The 22,079-nt window shown below is 35.2% G+C and overlaps 1 protein-coding gene across 2 annotated transcripts in view; it reads left to right on the top strand.

Moving 5' to 3' along the window:
* Positions 1–22,079, top strand: part of LOC134530455 (mediator of RNA polymerase II transcription subunit 17) — a 45,276-nt gene that overhangs the window by 10,813 nt on the left and 12,384 nt on the right. For both annotated transcript variants that reach the window (XM_063365278.1, XM_063365280.1), the window contains exons 3-8: positions 936–1,071; positions 4,480–4,660; positions 5,229–5,414; positions 6,706–6,911; positions 11,503–11,765; positions 16,718–17,027. In XM_063365278.1, the coding sequence (XP_063221348.1) occupies positions 936–1,071; positions 4,480–4,660; positions 5,229–5,414; positions 6,706–6,911; positions 11,503–11,765; positions 16,718–17,027 (1,282 nt within the window). The remainder of the gene's footprint in view (positions 1–935; positions 1,072–4,479; positions 4,661–5,228; positions 5,415–6,705; positions 6,912–11,502; positions 11,766–16,717; positions 17,028–22,079) is intronic.

Genomic DNA, 22,079 nt, shown 5'->3' with positions numbered 1-22,079 from the left:
ATCGTCCTATGAAATTAGGGGACTCCACAATGGGCTTCAATTTCAACCTCTTCTCATAGATTTCTTGTATGAATGAATGAGTTAATTAATTGAGGTTTGGCGTCCATCCACTTAATTATATATGATTAATGGGTGCAGAGAATAGAAGAACCCAGACAAAACCCTCAGTTACACATCAACATTCACCACGTTTCCCACTTGCGGCAATTCCAGTTTAGACCTCACCGGAATTCGAATCTGCATTGCCTTGATGGGAAGCAAGTGATCTGATAGCTATTTCAAACTCTGTCTTAGTTACATATTTTATTCATTTAGATATTATGTATTCACCTTTGTCTGAGTTTTAGAAGGGCATTTTTGCAGGGCTGCAATTAATAATTTTGAAACATTAACTTTATTCTACGCTCTCAAAAAGTAAATAAAACACATAGTTTCTTGGATGGTTTTATTATATGAGATGTTTCCATCATACAGTTTCAAAGATATGGCAATTAAACAATTATCTGTGAAAATAATGAATTTTAACAATTTATGGAACCATAAACAAGTAAATAGTATCTGAAAGGTGAATACCATGAAAAATAAAAATTTGATGGCACTTAAAAATTACAACTGTGACAATTTTAATAATGTGTGGTTTAATATTGTCTGTCTATTTATTTTCAGTGCAATGTTTTCATACAAGTCTAGTATGTGAGGTTTGTGAAATTTCTGGTAATCATTACTTATAAATTATGAAAACTAGCAGAAAACTACCATTACTTATATTTTTACTCATTTGTAACTCATTGTCTCTAGAACCAAGCCATGATAAAATTACATTCACGATGTCGTTTGTCAAGCTACAGCTCCCAGGATGTAACTCTCTAATTTTGCAAGATCTAATTTTTAATTCTGCTCTGCAGAACAAACTTACACTAGTTTATTTTCACCAGGAGTGCTCTCACCGAAGTCTGTGTGCTGGCAGATGTTCTGTCAATAGCAAAGGAAAAACGTTACTTGGTATTGGATCCTGTGCAGCAAGAACCAGTGGAGACGAAGCCCATTGTCCAAGTTTATGCCAGAAAGAAGGTGAGTCATCTGTGGAGAGAATAAAGATGAATTTAGACCGGCCAATTTTTAAGGGGTACGTGTATACAAGTGTGTAAGTACACTAGATTTTGACAGTTGTAGGAAAGAAGCCTTTTTCATCACTATGTCCTTTAAGTAAAATCAACATTGTTTCTAAACTACGTCTTCATGTGCTTACCTTCAGTGAGGTGAACATAAATTTCAACAAGATTGCACGTCAATAGAATTAAATTGTTACAGGTAAAAGGTATTCAGATATAATGCGATGACTAGCAAAATAACCACACAGCCAGCAGTGTCAATGTCCAAGAAGGCTCTTTTGTTTATTATCGCACTATACTTAAATACATTTGGAATTATTAAAACATTTTACAAGGGTACCTAAATGTGTTTATTTGAAATTGAAAGCAAACATGGAGCTAAAGGGTAAACTTACATGTATGCCAATAACCTTAAGTTGTGAACAAGAATGACATTACCTCCCTCTGTACCTACGCACCACGGCACTCCGGGGTGCCGCCAAGCGTCGCAAAGGACACAGCAGCTTATTTTTATTACACGATCATTTGCTGGATTGACTGATCTGTGTGAATAACTTAACTAGCTATCCAAGAGATAGTAAGTAGGCTTACACTGCCTTTAACAGTAAAGTTAGATCCAGATACAAGGTCCAAGTCTAAATAGTATAGAGCTAACCTCAGTATTGAAAATTAAATTTGTGTTGCTTTATCAAAATTAAAATGGTGTTTGAAGACTTCCATAGACTGCATCCTCAATATTAGGGATTCAATACCAAAATGCCAGTTGACATATGTATATTATGAGCATGTATAATGGCCTAATTTAAATAACTTGGATTTGAATTGAGATATGTTTGGCTATTTCCAAAATAAAATCACATGTAATATAACTACAAAACTTTGTAGCAATAGGCAAGATAAGTAGTCACTAAAAATGTCTGTGTTAAAAAATATACAAATGTTTGGAAATCCCACAGCAAAACTGGGATTCCAAACAAGTTATTGATGAACAGCATATTTCTTGATGGATTTTTTTATTTGAAGATATACTTATTTTTTAGATCGGTTTTGAACACCATATATAATAATTAACTGTGTGTTCCCTTCCACAGAGTATTTTAATGTTAAATATATTATATCATTAAAAATTAGTACGCATTTTGTACTAAATGTGACGAGATATAACTTTCGAGCCATGCACTATTTCTTATGTAGTAAGTAAACTGTTACGAATGCAATTTAGATCATGTACAATCTCCAAGAGAACAGTTTGCGATATCACTTTAAAATCACGTGTTTGATTTGACTTTACATAACAGTGTTATGGTAACAACTCAGTGCTCATAAATTGAGTCATAAAGAGGTTTGGAATAGAATAAACGACCCATGTCGCATGAGAGGGACGTATAAGCGACATCATTATTTTTTAATATAATTTTGATAGAACACAATCTTTTTTAAGTGTTTATTTTAAAAATCCACTACCTAAATCGTTGTTTTCTGTATAGTGGTTTTTATATTTCCAATTTCATTTATACTAACTGCATACAAAACAACGGAACGCAATATACATTATCAGTTATGTGTACGTATATAAGTTTAGGAATATACGTGAGAAAACATAATTACCATACACATTTGTCGATTTTAACAGTGGTAGGCCATAAGGCTAAGACACAATCGCTGCAGGAAGCCGGGTATTCATTCTTGGCAAGGGACGTGCGTTCCTTCAAGGTCAGGGTTCGCTGACGTCACCTCTCGGCTGTGACACGTCGCCCGAGGCTAGCCCGTGGAGTTAACAACACTGGTAGCTGATCCCTTCCTGTTGCCCAGCACAGCTCGGCACGGCCCGGGTGCGACAGAGAGGGCAACTACAGATTGTAACTGCGATAAGACACTCTTCCAGCCACCAGCGCCTGTAGAGCAGTCTCCGCTACCTAGCGGTATTCGGGCGACTGCATTAGCCTTCCAGCGCCCTTAATTTACATCATTTAAATTTTAAAAAGCAGCTTAAAGTCATTACGTATTTGGTTAAGTATTCAAGTGTAGTCATATTTTACTTGTTTTGTTATTATCCTTTGTTTGAAAGCATTATGCAATGTGGCAGTAAAACTCATCAAGTGTTAGAGAGTGAAAGAGAGAGACAGGTGTGCCCTGAAGTGTAAGAGAGACAGAAATGGTAGTTCCCTGCCGAGCTTGGGAAATTCAAGGACAAATGTATCATCAAAATTGGAAAGAGACAGAAAAGGAAAAACTCCCAAGTTATGTATATGCAGAGTTGTTTCATTTCTTGTAACTTGTGCTTTGTTTGGCTGATTTTTAAAATTGGGTTTTAAGCTGCTATATATTTAATGCATCTTTTAGGACATACATATTGCAGCACTGCACTGTTTGTCATGGAAAAATTCTGAAAATAAAAAAATAAATAAAAAATTTGAAGATAAAAATTTCACAGAAAACAAGACTGAATCAGCTGATGACCGACAAACAGAACCAATGATGATACTAAACAATTATTATGGACAACACAATGACGACAGCACGGACAAAATGTTCAACTTCTAAATATCAGACAGCACAAGAATTCCGTTTAAGGAACTAGTGATGAAAAATAATATAACAACACAGATGAACACATTGGGCTAAGAATGATGAGACAGATTAAATGCAGGCAACGTAGCAAACATGTAAACACAACGATGAAGATAAACAAGTACTATGGACAACACGACGACGATAGCACTGACGAACACAGAAGGTTTCCAATGGCAACAGTTGCAAGGTTTCGGGAACTGACATCTGTTCCCGTCATCAGGCACAAACAGACTGATATTGGACACTGGAATATTATGGGTTTATATACGTTAGAGCTCCTCATCAGACATCCCAGAAAATGTTTTAGTGTATTGGATTCAGTATATGATAAAGACACCAGAAATATTATAATCATCATCAGAGCATTAAGTGATAAATTCATATTTTGGGAATTATTTTCCTGTATTCATCACAACCTTTTGGTGATGATTCATCACATGATACAGCAGTTTTTAAATGGGAGGATTTGTGCATCTTTTTTGTTGTTTCATTAGTCACAGAAGTTATGAAATGCAGTTTACTGAAATTTCTCAGTATTTTATCATTATTATATATTTGGTTTAAAAAGTTCCACAAATAGGAAAAATCCATCAACAAGTAATTAGGGAATTTCATACGTACTTATTTGTGTGTTTTCTTAGTCATATAGACTCCACAGCTAACATTTTCTAGTGTGTAGAGGGTATTTGTAATGTCATAAAATTATATTATATTTTGTGCATTTAGTTATGCTATGTAATATGCATGTTATTGTTATTTATTAGTTGGTAATGTTTTTTTTTTCTTTCCTCAGGCTTTGTTTGGTGCAGCATCTGTTCTGCTGAATGGTGCGGACAGACTTCGTAACACTCAAAATGAAATGACACGTAATCGCACTACACCAGATTTTCACATTGAGCTGTTAAGACTTCGTCAAAACTGGAGGTTAAAGAAAGTTTCTAACTCAATCATAGGAGACCTTAGTTACAGAACAGGTTTGTATGTTGTTCATTTTTATAGCAAGTAGTTACTCTAGTGTAGGGTTTTTGTAACTTTAAACATTGATATGTCTGCATTAAGATCATTAACCTGTCATCATTAACGTCTGCAACAGTTCCCACTTGCAAAAAAATATTGTTTTGCCCGTGTCGGAAATCAAATCAAGATCACGTTGGTAGGAGGACCCTTTGGACTTAATTGATTGTGCCTGAGTTCTTGTGTAAAGTCACCATGCATGTACCATTTTGTACAGTATGTATCAAAAATTGTACTTACTAGAACAGTGAGGAAGTCATCAATTTTGCTTAGTTTCTGAATGTGAAGTTGGGATGCACCTGAGTTTTTCAAGCAGTGGCTTTCATTATCAAGGTTGCGTAAAGGAACGTCACAGTTCAGAATTGGGAAAGAAATTTTTCACAAGTTGGCTGGGAATTGAACCTAGGTTTTTTTTTTCTTCACATACCTGAAGGTATGAGACCAATCAATGCAGAGTTACAGACACTTACATTGAATTAGAGTTTTGAAAGTCAGAGCCTCGATGTGATGTGTGTTCAATCTTTCCAGCGGGATCGAAGTACGCTCAGACAGGACTGTTCGAGGTGACCAAAGCTGAGGATGAGTCCCAGAGTGCCGGCAGCCCGCCTCCGTCCCCGGGAGCAGCTACGCCCGCCAAGCCCAGCTCTGCGCTGCGGGTCACCGTGCCCAGCGAACTGCAGGGCGTGGGTTACATAGAAGTTCTGTGTCAGAAAGGTGGGTTTTACCTTTGCACTGAGTTTCCGTCACTGCTGCCGATCCACACCACTTCTCTCACTTCCCACAGCCTCTGTGAACTGCTTCCATTTGCTGTCATCCTTCTGCTACTCTCCGCCCTCGCTCTTTCCCATGTCTTCATCTCTGTTCCGTTCACCTTATGTTGACTGCTTCTCCCATCTCTTTCTTGGTCTTTCTTCGCTCCCTGCTTATGTTACTTTTTCAGGTTGAACCTTCTTCTCTGCCCTTTGTCACTTACTGTTCCTTTTGACGAGATAAACCTACTTAATCTTGTATCTTATAATTTTTCCATATTTGTGGTAGTGCATACGTTAAATTCATCATATATCATCCAGGCATGGAACCTAGATTGTATTTAGATTGTTTCACCAAATATTTTTGGTGTACTTGTTTTACCTCTATTGAAATTAAAAATACAATTTATTTAAATGTTGCAGAAAACACCAAAACATTTTATTTTATTTTTACTTATTTACATTAAAAATAATTAACTGTTGCGTACAATTAGGTTCTGTCCTTGTGCTGTATCATATAAACGGTGCATTTTTACAGAAAAATTCTCTAAACTCAACCCTCTCATGTTGACCCTGATGAGTAAAGCGACTGTTCCTGGCTTGGCATCCCAGTTATTCTCGCTAGCATTAGAAGCTTAGCCAGACTGAACATACATAGTACAGATATCACTTTTGCAATACCATGTTTTATAAATTATTTATTCATATTCATTTATGATTTTAATACCCGGTTTATTGTACAGTATACTATAGCCCTATCTATTCTAGTACAGAACACAATACAGTTCATATATTAGTTATGGTATCATATTCTATACTACAATACCACTGAATTTAATATATTTTGTGCTAGGTACTACATTTGTATTATATAATTGTTCATTATATTTTGACCATGGTTTAAACTAGTAATGGTGGAAGATAGCTTGACATTATAAATAAGATTCAAAATAAATATATATATGTGTAGCCTTCTATGCTGCTCTGCTCCAGCACTGTGAGTAGTAAGTATATGAATGGCTAATAGCCACATACTATTAAACATTTTTTAAATTTGTTTACTAGATACAATAACAAAAAAAGACACTCATTACTCAAAAAACAATGGCATCTTTAAGAAGGTGGTTTTGCCTGAGGAGATAAATTTAACAAATGTAGAGTGCTTGCTGCATTTCAGCTTGATGTGAATGCTGAGACCCGTGAGCACATGTCTGCACAGCCAGCTTGCTTATGAAGGTAACTTCCTCATGTTGCAGATCAGGAGGATCTGTGCAGTGCGACAATAAACACTCTGGGCCCGAGCCCCACCACCGCCAACCCCGACGTCCACTGGCAGCAAAAGCTGGAGGCAGCACAGAACGTCTTATTCTGCAAAGAACTGTTCAACCAGTTGGCCAAGGAAGCTGTTCAGCTGCAAGCACCTATACCCCACATGGTGGTGGGCAATCAAATATTGGCAACGGTAAAACATGTTTCTTTACAACTGTATTTTTCTGTTGTTCTTAAATTCAATCTTTGTTATAATCCATAGCATGAAACGTTTTATTACTTTCAAAAAGGTTCAATATTGTGTCCATGAAAAATGTTAACTATCAATGTGATCAAAAAAATTTTATATTGAGTGGACTACAATGGTACTGTTTTAGTTTTTCACTTTTAACTATTCACCAATTTTCATTTGTAAACTTATGCTAGGAGCACTGAAATTTCACATACCTCAGTGTCACAAAATAACACTGAAATTGACCTCAGTTTGTGGGAAAACAGCAAAATATTAGTTTTTTTTCCTTAAGTGAAATAAAACCTAAATTCACATGTAAAAATGTATTAAGATGTAAAAAGTTATAGCAATGTACACACGTAAGTTAAGTTTCAGCTTCCGTAAAATCGTCTGTTATGTGTAATCTTTTGCCATGTTTTTGCTATAATCATAGAAGATGCACCATGATATTTTTTTTTCGTGGTAGGAGAGGTAATTTACCCTGTGAAATACTAGTTTTCTTTGAATATGTGTTCATATAACGTATTTAATAACATTTTTAAGTTAAACCAGAATATTAGGAATAAAATAAAATTATCATGGCTACAATCGTTACTTTTGTTCTGAAACCTAGTTCCGAGTGCTGAATAATTTGTAACTGTCATCTTTTTCTAAGCCATTCAAAAACAATCAATACCTACTTTCTTCATAGCTATATTAATCCACTCATTAGGTATAATTTTAGTGCAAAAAGTTGAGGAGTTTTGAAACTTGGCAGGATTGTAGACTTGGGAGCCTCAAATATAACTTTAAGTTTGCGACCTTGGGTGACCACCGCGACCACCGCTATCTTGAAAAAATAGGTTTTTGCGAACAACCTAGTTCCTGAATGTTTTACAGAAAAAATGTTTCAGATAAAAAATGTAGAGGATAAAATTGTATACAAAAGTGCTATTATGCACTTTTTTCGTCAGACCGAAAGTTTCGGGGTTTCTGGGCCGAAAACTGAGACAAATATTTAAAAATAGAATTATATACGCAATGGCAAGTTACTTAGGACTGATTACCGGTATCTGCCCATTAGCATACTAAAAGTTGTTTTAAGAAATCAAGTAATAAATGTTTTATCATTTAATCAACTAGTTTCCACACCACCCATGAGGTAGAGTTTAGCGGCACGTATTTTTAAAATGTATCCCTCGTAGGCCTAATCCACGCTCAAAACAGTCCTAGCTCAAAACAATCCTTGCTCAAAACTTACATGTATGTGTTCTGTCGTTTTGTACTAAGCGATGTCCCAGGTTCACTATGCTCACAATCTTTAGAGTCTTGCTCATATCCATCCTCCTCCAACACCCTCGCCAAAGAATCGAGGACGTCATCAACCTCGAATGTGTCTTCTGAGTTGGAATCCGCTACTAAATCAGGAATGTTTTCACATGCTATCCCATTGCAGTAAAGACACATCACCAAGCACTTTAAGCCAATTTTCCGACATCCACATGCTCCTGCACACCGTTTTTTACATTTACAGGATATTGATTTTAAAATGTTTTTGGGAGCTGGTTCTGACGTAGTGCGAACAGCATGGAGCCCATGTTTTGTTTTCTGCCAGCCATATTTCTCAGAATCTTTTTCACGATCACACCACATCGTGACTTGGTGGTATGCTCGCAGACAGTGTTGTCTTTCAGCATCTCTTGTGGGTGGAAGGGATGCAAGATTAAATTTGTTCTTGGACACAGATTTCACAAAAGTGTTGAAGCTTAGTGAATCCAATGTGTACTCTGCAGATGATCCACCATACAGTGCCAATAAGAATGTTCACCAGCTGTGGCGAGAGCCTCTAAATCTGTTTCTATGTCTTTGAAGGTTGCTGCAGTGTGAAGTAACGATTCGTTTTTTTCCAAGAGACTGAGGAACTTCAATTTACCTTGGTTAAATAGAGCAGAGGTGGTATCACAACCACCGATTGCATGTAAAAACAAAAGATTCTTAGCCACATCTTCGTTATATTTTAGGCTTCGTGTCGAATAAAGTGTTTCTACAGTTTTACCAATTGCCGGTTTTAGCAAAAAAATATTTGAATGATTTCTCGCCTTTGCAGTTAAGAGAACCAACAAATCTATATCTTCTCCGACAACAAAAACACGTGTAAATGTTGACGAAATGTCGATGGCTGTCTGAATGATAAGCACATCCGCATCTTCTACTGCCTGCTTCACTGTGAAATTATTTTCTTCAAGCTTTGCAACTAACATGGAAATTAAATTCCTTTTGTTAGCATCGCTCACCAAGAATTTTTTTTGCGAAACAGGCAGAATCATCTCTTTACCAAAAATTATATCAGTAGACATATGTGCTCTGGAGCATCGACATCTTTCTGCAATCTTTGTATTACGGCTAGCAGTGTTTGCTGGATAACCATCAAAGACTACAACTGTATTAGGACCAAAGTGTCTGTGGACATATTGCACCTTTGCACGTAGTACATGCATATTGTGCCATACGAATCGTTGCGATGCCATACCACTCGATGCAACAAGAAGCCGCCATCCAATACATGCAATCTGTCATTCAGTTGTACAGGTTTGTCCACTGGGCAGAATGCTTTAAACAGTGACGATTTTGTTCCTTTTCGCATACCATCCTCATTAAATAATGATAGAGGGAATGGTGCAAGTTCATATTTGAAATAATTTTTCAATTCTTCATCGCTTATTTGGTTATACAGATTCTTTGAAACAACAGCAGTGGATTGATGAAAATAGGAATGTTATTTACTTTGACACTGCTATTTGCTGCTCCCAACGAAAGTACTACATTTTTACGCTTGAATTTTAAGGAGCCAAAATTGTTGCCAACAGTCTTGTCAGCCACAGCACCCATTTCTCGGGCCACATGGCAATGTAGGTAATGTTCCAACACCAACGATGCCACTGTTGATGGAGAGTAAACTGTCGACTTGCGGAAACGGATTATGTTGTGACAACCATTCTGTAATCTTTATCACATCGTTTCTGTCACGTTGCTTATATGTTGGGCGCATATCAACATGCTGCTCTGTTGTTACCGTTCGGATGTTGCTGAATTCTTCTATTTCTTCACAGACATTATGCAGATAGGGCATCCCTAGTGTCCTTGTACACTGCAAATAAGTAAAATTAAATGTAAATAACAGATCACTAGCAAAGAAATACATTGTTTCGTTTAACATACTGTATTCATCGGCAGGCATGATATTTTCCCTGGAAATCACTATTATAAGCTTAAATAATACATTTTCACATTAAAAAAAAGTAATATCTCTTAACCTTTCTTTTATTTAGCCCTATGTTTCTTTAAACTACACGTAACAACTACTGCACACATTGTCTGCAGGTCAAGTGCATCTTGTTTCTGACAATGGAAGTCTGAAGTTAATGCGCATTAAAAAACTGAGAACTCAACTCGTCCTCAGGGGTGGGGTGGAAAAGAGTTGGTAGAAGGGAGAGGGTTTTTTATTTCTTTATTGTATCAAACGTTTTTTTGTATGCTATTGGACGGGACATAGGTGAAACGTAGCTTGTAAATACCGATTTTCTACAGTTTATAACCACTCTCTTAAATGTTCGGCCCTGTAACTCGGAAACATTAGGTCTGATGAAAAAAATGCATAGGAGTAATTTTGTAGACAATTTTATCTTCTTAATTTTTTATCTTAAACATTTTTCTCTAAAATCTTTAAGATATAAGTTATTTGAAAAAAAAACTATTTTAGGTATCATTTTTTCAAGATGGCGGCAGCCACGGCGACCGTTCAAGGTCGCAAACGTAAGGTTATATACAGGACACCCAAATCTTCAATCCTGCCAAGTTTCAAAACACCTCAACCTTTTGCACCAGAATACCTCTTTTATATGTATATAATGAGTGGACTACACATATACTCCTCAGATACATTGGTGTCATGTAATAAAATTTATTTTTAATTGACTTCTGCTTACTAAAACTATAATACATGTGCATTTGCATTGTATGCTTTTCTAAAAATGAGATATTTAGGATAAATGATTAAATTTACTAAAAATATTTTAACCAAAATATGTTTTCCTATCAGTTTGGAATCTGTGAATCGGCAACAGTTGAATCTGCATATCGTCAAACTTTGTGAATCGGTACAGTTTTAAACATTAAAAAAAATTGGAAAATGGACAAGAAACCAGAAAACCAGAAAATGTTTATTTCAACTAAAGACCAAGTGACGTTTTGCTCTTTATGTAACATTGTGTACCCACATCCATTTTACCAACAATTTTTATGGACCTCTACTTATACTTGTTTCGTGTTGAGAGTTTTGTGACAAGACTCATGTGCCAGATTAGTTAGTTCAAATGTAAGCTCTTTCATGATGCACATAACATTAAATTCATACTGTAAAGAACCCTAATTCTCAAACTTAAATCAAATGGTTTTGTAACTTTCTGTTCGATTGCTGAATGAAGTTGGCATAAGTGACGTGCGTAAGCTAAGAAGTTTCTTGTGTCTCAGTTTTGTGGTGTGTCACGTCGGTGGTTGTGTTTGCAATTTTCAGTTCCTTCCTGGAATCCAGCTGATCATTGGGCTGTGCCACAGCGCGGTGAGCGACAAGAAGCCGGCGGCGGCCCCGCCACAGAAGTCTGAGCACGATCACGTGCTGGAACACTCGCTCCACCAGCTCCTGCGTGAGGTCCACCACAAGAACACACACCACCCGTTCCCTCACCCCTCGTCCGGCCCGATCGGCCCCAGCAAGCGGCGCTGCCTAGCGGGGCCGATGGCGGCGGACAAGCATGAGCTGACTGAAATCACCAAGAGGTTTGTTTGGCTTTTCGGCTTTCAATCTATGGTGCATTATCAGTGTGAATTAGTAAGTTGGAGATACGGCTGTGCTAATACTAGTTTTTTTTTCTCATGTGAAGCGAATATTGAATTGAATGTTTAAAATATTTGCGAAGTCGAATCAAACTACTTATTTTACAAAATACAGAATTAAATTTAAAAAAAAAAAATATTTTTTTTTTATAATATTTGCACTAATTGATTAACCAGTTGGGCCATTTATATATAACATTATTCAATAAACATCATAAAATAACCATGCATAGTATAAATATTGAGCATTCATGAAAGCTAATGAAGTCTCTCCTTTGTTGTTTTATTTTTAAGTAACCAACTTGATTCAAGTAAAATATTTACAACACCAAAAAAAAATAATTTTCATGAGCAAATTTTAGGCTTCCGATGCTTTAAAACTTTGCAACAAACGCGAAGCTTTGCATCACAACTGAAGCTTCAAATAAAACAAATAGCAAATTTCCTTTTGAATTCAAACCGAATATTAAAAAGAACTTTGATTGATTTACTTAGTTGAAACTTCGCACAGGCTTAGTTGGAGAATCATCCAGCAGTGAAACTCTGTGGCACAACTTGGGGCACTTGTATTCTACTCCAGCATATTAGTGTTGTAGAGTACTAGTAATGTCATTAAGTCCATCTTTAAATACCAAAACTGGAGTAATACTCGTGTGTGTGATGAATCTTTTACAATTTAATTTCTACTTCAAATCTAGACTTTTTATTAGGGATGGAACTGATGATTCTTCAATGTTATGCTTCTGTCAATTTTCACTGCAACTTACTCATTTTTCACTGCGATCATAATTGTTAACTTTTTTATTAGATTCATTCAGTGTGTGTATTTTATGTGTTATTTGCCAGGGTGTATAAGGTGTATGTTTTTTTTTTGTATGTGGGATAGGCCCTCTTCACTAAATATATAAAAGCCTCGTGAAAGTTCAAGTTGCTGTTATTACAAATAGTTATATAATTTTTGCAGGTATTTGAAAAATTAAATGGAGATCTTTACATAGTACACAAAATTTTAGGTTAGTACACAACCACAGTTCGATACATATATTTTTACGTAATAGCATACTAACATTACTTAGTTTTCTGTAGTTGCCAGGAAAATATTTTATAACCTCCCTTCAATACAATAATTTTATCTCCACTATCTATGAGCAACCATAGAGCCATGTTGATTTGAGTAATTTAAATCAGATTGGCCAAAACATGCTTTCATAAACATTTTAGTTTTTTATTTTATTCTTTTATCATGTATTAAAATTGTTCTCTTGTTCTCTTTTCTCTTTTTTTATGTCAATACATACTATTATCCACCTAAAATATGGTATGTAAAAAAAATTGAATTTTTGAATGTTAAAAGTTATAAAAATGAATAGCTAAGTTTTAATGTTTATGTGAAACACGTTGCCAATGTGTGAAGCAACTTTTTTTTTGTACATGTTGCACTTTTTGAACGTTTATATTTATGTTTAATTTGCCAAGCTGGAACAGCTTCCGTGATAATTGTATCTAGGTATTTAATTTGAATCAGAGTAAAAAGAAAAATACATCATGATCAGTTGGGGTTTTAATGCAAGTTGAAACTTTCTTGGATGTAAATCTAGCGAAGCACACACAGAGGAATGTCAAAACTGTCACAGTAAAGAGAGGAATTTCATAAGGACGCGTGATTTATTTTGTACTTATTTGTTGGTGGTGAATGTGGTTCAAAAATTGCTAGAATAATTTATCGGTTGGCTAGACATATTTATTTCATTATTAGGTTCTGGTTTGTTGGGGAAGAATTAGGGAGGGCAGCTCAATACGTGCATTATTTTCAAGTTTATATTAATATAATACTGTTAAATGTTTGTACCCTTAACTCTGTCATGAATGTAGACAACATTACAGATGTAACTTATGTATAGAGATGTACGAACCTGCAAATTTTTAAGTCGAGTCGAGTCGAGTCGAATTATACAATAATTAGTTTGAGTCGATTCGAGTCGAGTTTGTAGATCATAAATTCAAGTCGAGTCGATTTGAGTCTGAATTTTTATTTGAATCTTTGACACTTAAGTTGAGCTTGAATATTTTGCTAAGAGTCCTTAGACTGGCCCACGTAATCAAATATATTTAAAATACAAGTATTAATACAAATAATTCATTTAGAATAAATTCTTAACTGATATAATACAATTCAATAATTGAGGTATAGAGCATAGAAAAAAGTATTTTTTGAATTTTTAAATTTTATTTAACAAATATTGCCCAACTATGAAAATCAAAAAATTTGATATCTCCTAAAGTATTTGGAATTTCTTATATCTGCCGGCTTTAATGAAAAGAGGAATTTAAAGAGCATATAATTAAAGTATTTTCAGAATTTTTAAATTTTATTTAACAAATATCGCCCAACTATGAAAATTAAAAAATTCGATATCTCATAAAGTATTTGGAATTTCTTATATCTGCCGGCTTTAATGAAAAGAGGAATTTAAAGAGCATACAATTAAAGTATTTTCAGAATTTTTAAATTTTATTTAACAAATATCGCCCAACTATGAAAATTAAAAAATTCGATATCTCATAAAGTATTTGGAATTTCTTATATCTGCCGGCTTTAATGAAAAGAGGAATTTAAAGAGCATATAATTAAAGTATTTTCAGTTTTTAACATTTTTTTTTCGCAAATACCGCTCAACTACATATTTACCTTATTTTGGACCGAACGAGTTAGCTGCGGCCTGCAGCATTCACGAGTCAATAAAAAAATGAATATAATTTAGGCTTGTTGGCGCGAAGGTTAGGTTACGTTTCACACAATCATTAGAACATTTTTGAAAACTTTCACTTATGGGAAGTGTAAGGCCGTGCTACAATTAACGCAACATTACAATAAACGTTCCCATAACATATATAATACATTTAAAGATTATTGCGACAACACTAACGCCGTTACGTTGCCGGCCAATCGCAAGCTGGCACTTCCAACCAATCCATGCTTTTGTATTTGTATCTATTAAATAGTTACACTTTATAAAATACTTTATACTTCATAATTAATTTTAACTTGCCACTTAACTTGGATAGCAAACAATTATACAAAATGCAATCTCGCCGAACGTAATAGTGTAAACAAACACGGAAAAAAAATTCATGTTCGCCAACCTACACTTCCTAAAATTAGTGGAGCTAAGTTGTTTTTTTTAACTGCCATTTCGTGATTGGTGGCGTATCAGTCGCAAACATGCGCTCTGTAACACAAATATAACGCTACCGTTAATTTATTATTGTAACGTTGCGCCGATTGTAGCACGGATTTACTAAAAAAAAAGTAATATTTGGGCCGATATTAAGATTATAAAATTTAATTCGTGTTTTGTTTATTAAAAATGTGTTCGTCTTCTTTGCTATGTGGTCACACCTGTTAAGTTGGCAATATGTAAAACTAAAATATAAATAATATGGCCGATTGTCGTCATTGTTTTTAAGTACGTGTTTCGGTCTTACGTACGTATTTTTAGTGTCGGCCGAAGTCACGTAAGGAGATACCGTATTTACTCGCGTAAAGGCCCCCCTTTTTCCCCCAAATTTTGACTCCAAAAAAGGGGAGGGGGCCTATACGCGAATTTGGAGGAAAAAATAGATTTTTCTTTTCAAGTCGTGCGTCTTTGTTCGAATGAGGATGTTCGGGGGAGGCAGCGACGCGGCAGGAGGATGAGAGAGGCAACGACTCCGCAGGGGGGAGAGGCAGCGCTATGACAGGGGGGGAGAGAGGCAGAGGCAGCGCTTTGCATTAGGGGAGAGGCGGAGGCGTGGCTTAACCTCCCTCCTGCCAGCTAGCCAGCCAACCAGACAAAGGAGTGTTAGAATCCTTGACCCACTTCCCTTCCTCCTTCACTTCCCCTCTTCTTCTCCGACAACACTCCACATCAACACAGCGGCAGCGCGCGAGTCCAGCTTTCTTTATCTTTATGTCGTTTGAGATAGGACTAACTGCTTACGTCTGGCATGCCTCACGACGGTCCTACTGAGAACGGACAAACTATAATACCAGTCTCTGTATCACTGCCGCTTACAAAATCACCTCCCGCCGCTCACAATACATGGATTGTTGTTTGATGCATGCCAAGCTGCCCTGCCCTCAGATAAACCCAGAAAAACACGTTTTTAAATTTTTTCTCAAAAATGTTTACAAAACAAGGAGGGGGGCTTATACGCGGGCGGGGCCTTTACGCGAGTAAATACGGTATTAAGAATTGTAATTCAATTTTATTATATTTTATCATCGAGTTTTACCCAATTTCCTTTCGAGTTTCGCCCCGTCGAGTAAAATAAACTCGAATGCCGAGCCGAGCCGAGCTGATGCTACTCGCTCGACTCGACTCTAATTTTCGAGTCTCGTCCCATCACTACTTATGTATGTAAATATTGTCCAAGTAAAAAAAAAATTGTTACACGAGAAAAAATATTTAGGGCTCGTATTATGGCAGACAATATATTTAGGCATCTAAAGGGTTTTTTTTAGGTTTACCTTCTGCTTGTATTTCTGTTATTTTGTTCAGTGAGTAAGTAAAAAATTGGTGTTGGAATCAAAGTTGGAATTGAGAGAAATCTTGGAATCTGAATCGAAGAAATGTGGAATAGACCCATCCTTTTTTTCTTTAGATACAGTCTTAAATGGCCATGATTTCTCGGTAGCGTGTTCCTCTGGTGAAGATCTGTGGTTCGATTCCAACCTCCAACATGACTCGATACACAAAACTTGTGCCCTTCATGCCTATCCATATCCATTTGACTTAAAATAAAACCCTATTGATACCTTGCCTTATTATATTACTAATAATGCTTCCTTAATGATTGGTTGATGAATGATGTAGCAGTTGTATAATGTTTCGTGCGATGTTTCCAATGCTCAGCCAGACACTGCTGGAACAAATTATTCAGCAAGCGCAACATTTCTTCATGCGGCGGCGGACTGAATACGTCCTAGACACCATGGCCAAGGAGGTGAAGGATCCCCTGATCGTGTCCCATTGGAACGCACTGAATTCCCCAATGCAGTCGTGTGTGAAGATCAACATCATGACCCACGGCTACGATGCCATCCTCAGGACGTCGCTGGTGGTGCAGGTTGGGGAGAAGTCGCTAAAGTGCGTTTGTCGTGACGGCAGGGTCATGCACATGTCCTACGAGCCGCAGGAGCTGCGAGACCTCATCTTCTGCCAAGTGAGTGTGTTGTAGCTACGGTTCTCCGAGATAATCATTCGTTGTTAGCTACATTATAAAGATTATACCTGTCACAAATCTTAAATACTTATCTACACAATCATATTTTAACCCGTAAAGGTAAGCTAATACCTACCTGCTGTTTATAAATTCAGATCTCTGCACACCCCGATGTATTTGAATAGTTGTAGATGACTAGCATTACTTTCTGTGTTTAACAGAATGTTTTCACATGCTTTACAGTTTGATTCATGTATATGAAAAACAGCCATTTACTGTATTAACCAGAATGGAGGCCGACCTCAAAATCGAGCTGACCCCTAGTTTTGAATGTTCTCTCCAGAAAATAATTATAAATTTATTCTTCTGCTACATCAGAATCACTTTCACCAACTCGTCTTGATAAATCTGCTCTGTGTTCGTCATCCTTCGCCACCGCACATTATTCTCCATAACCTACGTTGGCATGCTGTTGCACAGTTGTTTGTCTGTCAGACGTAGATTGTAATTACGATCAGAAGTGTTTCTTTCTTGTTTTGGAATGTGAGATGCAGATGTGCTCCATTTTTTTTTTTTACATAATCACAGATAACAGGTAGATATTTGTAAATTTTACGAAAAACGTTCCATTTTGCGCAACGTGCTTGCCTTGTGCCAGATTGCAGCAACCTTCCTGAATTGAATTAAGCTTAACGTTACTTTTAAGAAGGAAAATATTTTGAAGCGTATACAAGAACACCAACATGAGAAATAAATATTTATAATTCGAGGGCATCATACCAGAAGGGCGTATCAACATATTGCAAAAATTGTTGATACGCCCTTATGGTATGATGCCCTCTTATGGTTTAGCTATTTAGCTATTTATTTTTTCAGACTTTTATGATGTTAGCATTAATGGAACTCACCCTGATTCTTTTGCCATATTCTTTCTAGGTAGGTTGGTTCTCCCAGACCTAAAATTATGTTTATATTTTTCTCCCATTTGTTGACGGTGAAGAAAATACTCACATTCGGAAGTTGATTTTACTGCAGCATATTAAATAAGGTGAACAAGACACATGGTAGCCCAGCGTAATACATTATTTTAATTTTGATTTATGGACTATTAAGTATATTTACAAGATTTTTGCTCTTTGCTATGTTAAAGTCTGCTTGGATTTTTCTTGTTGTGCAAATCCTGCCCGATCTATGTTTTCATGAGCGGATTTTATGATCTCTGCCTCTATTCAGGTTTATATGGTAATTAATATATATAGTTGGTCTCACTCTTAGATTTCAACATGGTTGCCAGATTGATACTACCTGGCTTGTTAACATTAAATGTCTTATTTTGTATACTATCATTTATAGTAAAAAATTTAATATTTTTTAAATTATACTAGGGATGGGATTTTCGAATCTTGGATTCGTCGAATATACCGAATCCTATGGATTCGAGGATTCGTAGGATCCGAGGTGGGATTCGAGGTAGGATTCGAGGTGGGTTTTTAAGAGTTTTAGGTAGTAATTGAAAATTGTAGTGCTGGGCGAAGTTCAAAAATTTAGAACCGAACCGAACCGAACCGAACCCTTACATTCAGTTCATCGAAACCTCATAAAATATATTCGAAAAAGCGAACGTTCGTTTAAAAAAAATTACGTTTTTCTAATTTTCTAACCCCCATTTGAGACCATTCACAAAACAGCACAACAAAATTCCATTACTTGTAATATTCCGACTTTTATCGCATAATCGTCGCCTCAACAGTTTCAAGCGCAGACAAAATAAAAATAAAATTATTAATCGTCGCATAACTCGCATAGCATTTTTTTTCATATAGGCGCACTTTGTTTTTTGTTTACTTTAGAGATTTTTGTATGCATTTCTCGTACTACATAATATAAACTATCGTACAAATACCAAAGGTATTGTATATTATACCTTTAACTATAGTGCGTGTACGAGAAGTGTTGTAAAATCACCAAACATTGCGTACCCCATACGTTGGTTAAACTAAAGCGCATGTACGAGAACTCTCGTATTTCGGCAAAACTAACGTGATCAAGTTAACAAAAGACAAATGCGGTAGGAAATGATTACGTAAAATACGTATTTTAAATTACTGGGATGTATTTATTTTCTTTGGTCTTTTTGGTTATAACATTCAGGTACTGAAAATATTAATTTAATTTTGTGTATTAAAAATACTGGTCCAGTAAATTTTACAGTACGGTACTAAATTGACTAGCATAGTCGCGGCAGCCACATTATTTCTCGTGTTTTCTTTTTTCTGACGCAAATTTATATAACCACACTTCTTACGTTACGTTTACAATATTATTATTCTTGAGGTGATTTGCGATGAGCAGGCTTACGTCGTTGAAGTTTTCCAAATGGAGAAAAGATAATGACGACCCAGATGACCCAGAACCACCCAAAAAATGTCTAAAGTTTCTTCTGACGAGCAGAATTCTTCCAAGAAAACAGCAACTGCAGTCAGCGGGTTTTGTAATGTAGATAGGTAACTTAATTCACATTCGACTTTTTTTTAATGTCCTATTAAAAAGGTTTACTTATTAAAAATGTTAGGTTATGTCAACCACAAAAATATGTTATGTGGCATTGTGCTGAATGTTGGTCATCTTTATAATATTATATTTTTTTTAATGAAGGTTAGTGTACACTGAAAAAGGAAGATACTCTTTATGAAATTTAGATGGAACTTCTTCATGAATTAAAAGTATGTACATATATATAAATAAATTAAATGCAAAATTATTTTCTATAAATTGTTTTCTTTCCTTCATTATTTATTGCATAAACTTTACTTATAACATGTTTTGCAATTTAATAAAGCTAAGCTATATAATGTTTTAATTTTACATATGGCTGGAGAACTTTTCTTTCTCACCATTCAGTTAAAGACCAAAATTCTGGTGGTCGGTTCATTTTAATTCAAAACAATTATTTATGTATGAGGTTTGGTTCGGCTCGGTTCGAAACCAGAGAACTGAGGTTCGTCCAGCTCTAGAAAATTGTATACCAAAACTATATTATAAAGGTAACGGAAAAAGCACAAACATAAGATAAACTACGCTGCATTTTGTCAATTGGCATAACTACTCGATCATTTCCAACCTTCAATTATATAACATTGCAGAAAAAAAACGTAAATTTTTTTAAGTGGCGTCTGTTATACAAACGTATTTTATTGAAAACATAGGAAGGATTAATTTAACAGAGAATTAGACAGATGCAAACTTACGTGTGTGGTTTTTGAGGTTATTTGTCTCTATTTTATATCAGGTATATACACTATGCACTTATTTTATAAATACACGTGATTTTTTTTTAATACATAGGCCTATGTAATTTTTTAAAATAAATGTGTGATTTTTTTTAATAACATGTGAAGTTTAGTGTGGGACTGGGATTCGAGATTCGATGACAAACACTGAGGATTCGAACAAGGATTCGGATTCGACCAAAATGTGGATTCGTCCCATCCCTAAATTATACTATTTGTTGAGTTTTTGAGCCATAAAATAGTGTTTATTGACATTATTATTACAGTTGTTATTCTGATATAAAAAAATTCTAAGCTAAACACAATTATTATTTCACTGGAGAAACTAATTGTACCAATCAGTCACTATTAATAACAAGGCATTCCATTAAATTATGTGCAATGTTCAAAAATGAGCCAAAAATTTTAACATTAAATTACTTAAAAATATTTGTTGACAAAAATGGTTTAAACCAAGATAGTGTTTTTTAATTACATCTTCTAAAAAGTAAAAATATAATACATATTATCAGATAAAGCTCTTGATGAAATAAAAGAAGAAAATATTTTTCTAACATTCTCATTCCAAAAATATCAATTTTTCATACACATATTGAACATTTTCATTACTCTACAAAGTTGTGTCTAAAACCTTTGTACTCTTTGGCATATACCTGACAACAGAAATCCACTGAAACAAGGACAGTGCTTATGGCAAAAATCATGCATTGGAAAGAGAAAGTAAATTTCTATTTAAATGTACACTGTAATCTAAGGATGGGACATGCTACAGATAATTAACAATCTTCGTATGGTTTTAATTACACAGTAATTTATAATACGTAGGTACCGTATTCATCTGAATGCAAGACTAGGATTTTTTTTCCAAGTTTACAGCTTTACAGCATATAGATTCCAATTCAACTTGCATTTGTGTAGAAAGACTGACTCGATTATTATTGTTGATATTATTTTTCTGCTGGCCACTTAAGTTAATACTAAGCTACATCACAGATAGAGGTGGGATGATACCACACTTTTGATACTCGATTCTGTATTGTTTTTTCAGTTTGATACCATACGTTCGATACTTTCGATACTTTCGATACTCCAGGGAAAAATATTTTCCCATTAAATAACAATTATTACAAATAACATAAATTAGTTTTAAATGATATAAATTCCCTTCTTATTACAAAAATACAAACTGCAAACAACTTTAAAGACTTGAGTTTAAAAATCAATATAAAAAATAGAAGCAAAATACAAACTATCTTCAAGAGAGTTAGCCCTTTATTTTCCAGTACACTTTTTTTTACCGCGAACAAATGTAAATAAAGATAGTGCTCTCTTAAATAAAATTGCCGCAAACAATGATAGTTCGCGCTGGTGGCGCCAATTTACGTCACTATACGACCGTGGCAATTGAAAACATTCATAATATCGATACAAATCTCTGGTACTTAGCATACACGAGAGACGAGACACGTACTTACTCTATGATGTTGACTGTTATTACTAGGCGTGTTATTGTTACTATTGCGACAGATTGCGAGTGTAGTCAATTAATGTGAATTTTAAGTGCTCGATAATTCTACAAATTTTTTTTTTTTTTTCAAATTTCCTGTGAATTCAATGTCAGAAGTGTTACGTACGAAAAACGTAACTTCTTGAACACGAAACAAAAACAACTTAAACTTACTTTACCGTTTGTAAAGTTGCAGTAATGACTTATATAATTATAATTTTCTGATGTAAGCCTATTGGTTATCATAATTACGGC

Source organism: Bacillus rossius, chromosome 3 (genome assembly GCF_032445375.1).
Source record: "Bacillus rossius redtenbacheri isolate Brsri chromosome 3, Brsri_v3, whole genome shotgun sequence".
NCBI lineage: Eukaryota > Metazoa > Arthropoda > Insecta > Phasmatodea > Bacillidae > Bacillus > Bacillus rossius.
Note: the sequence above shows the minus strand (reverse complement) of the source record. Positions and strands in the feature narration are given on the sequence as shown.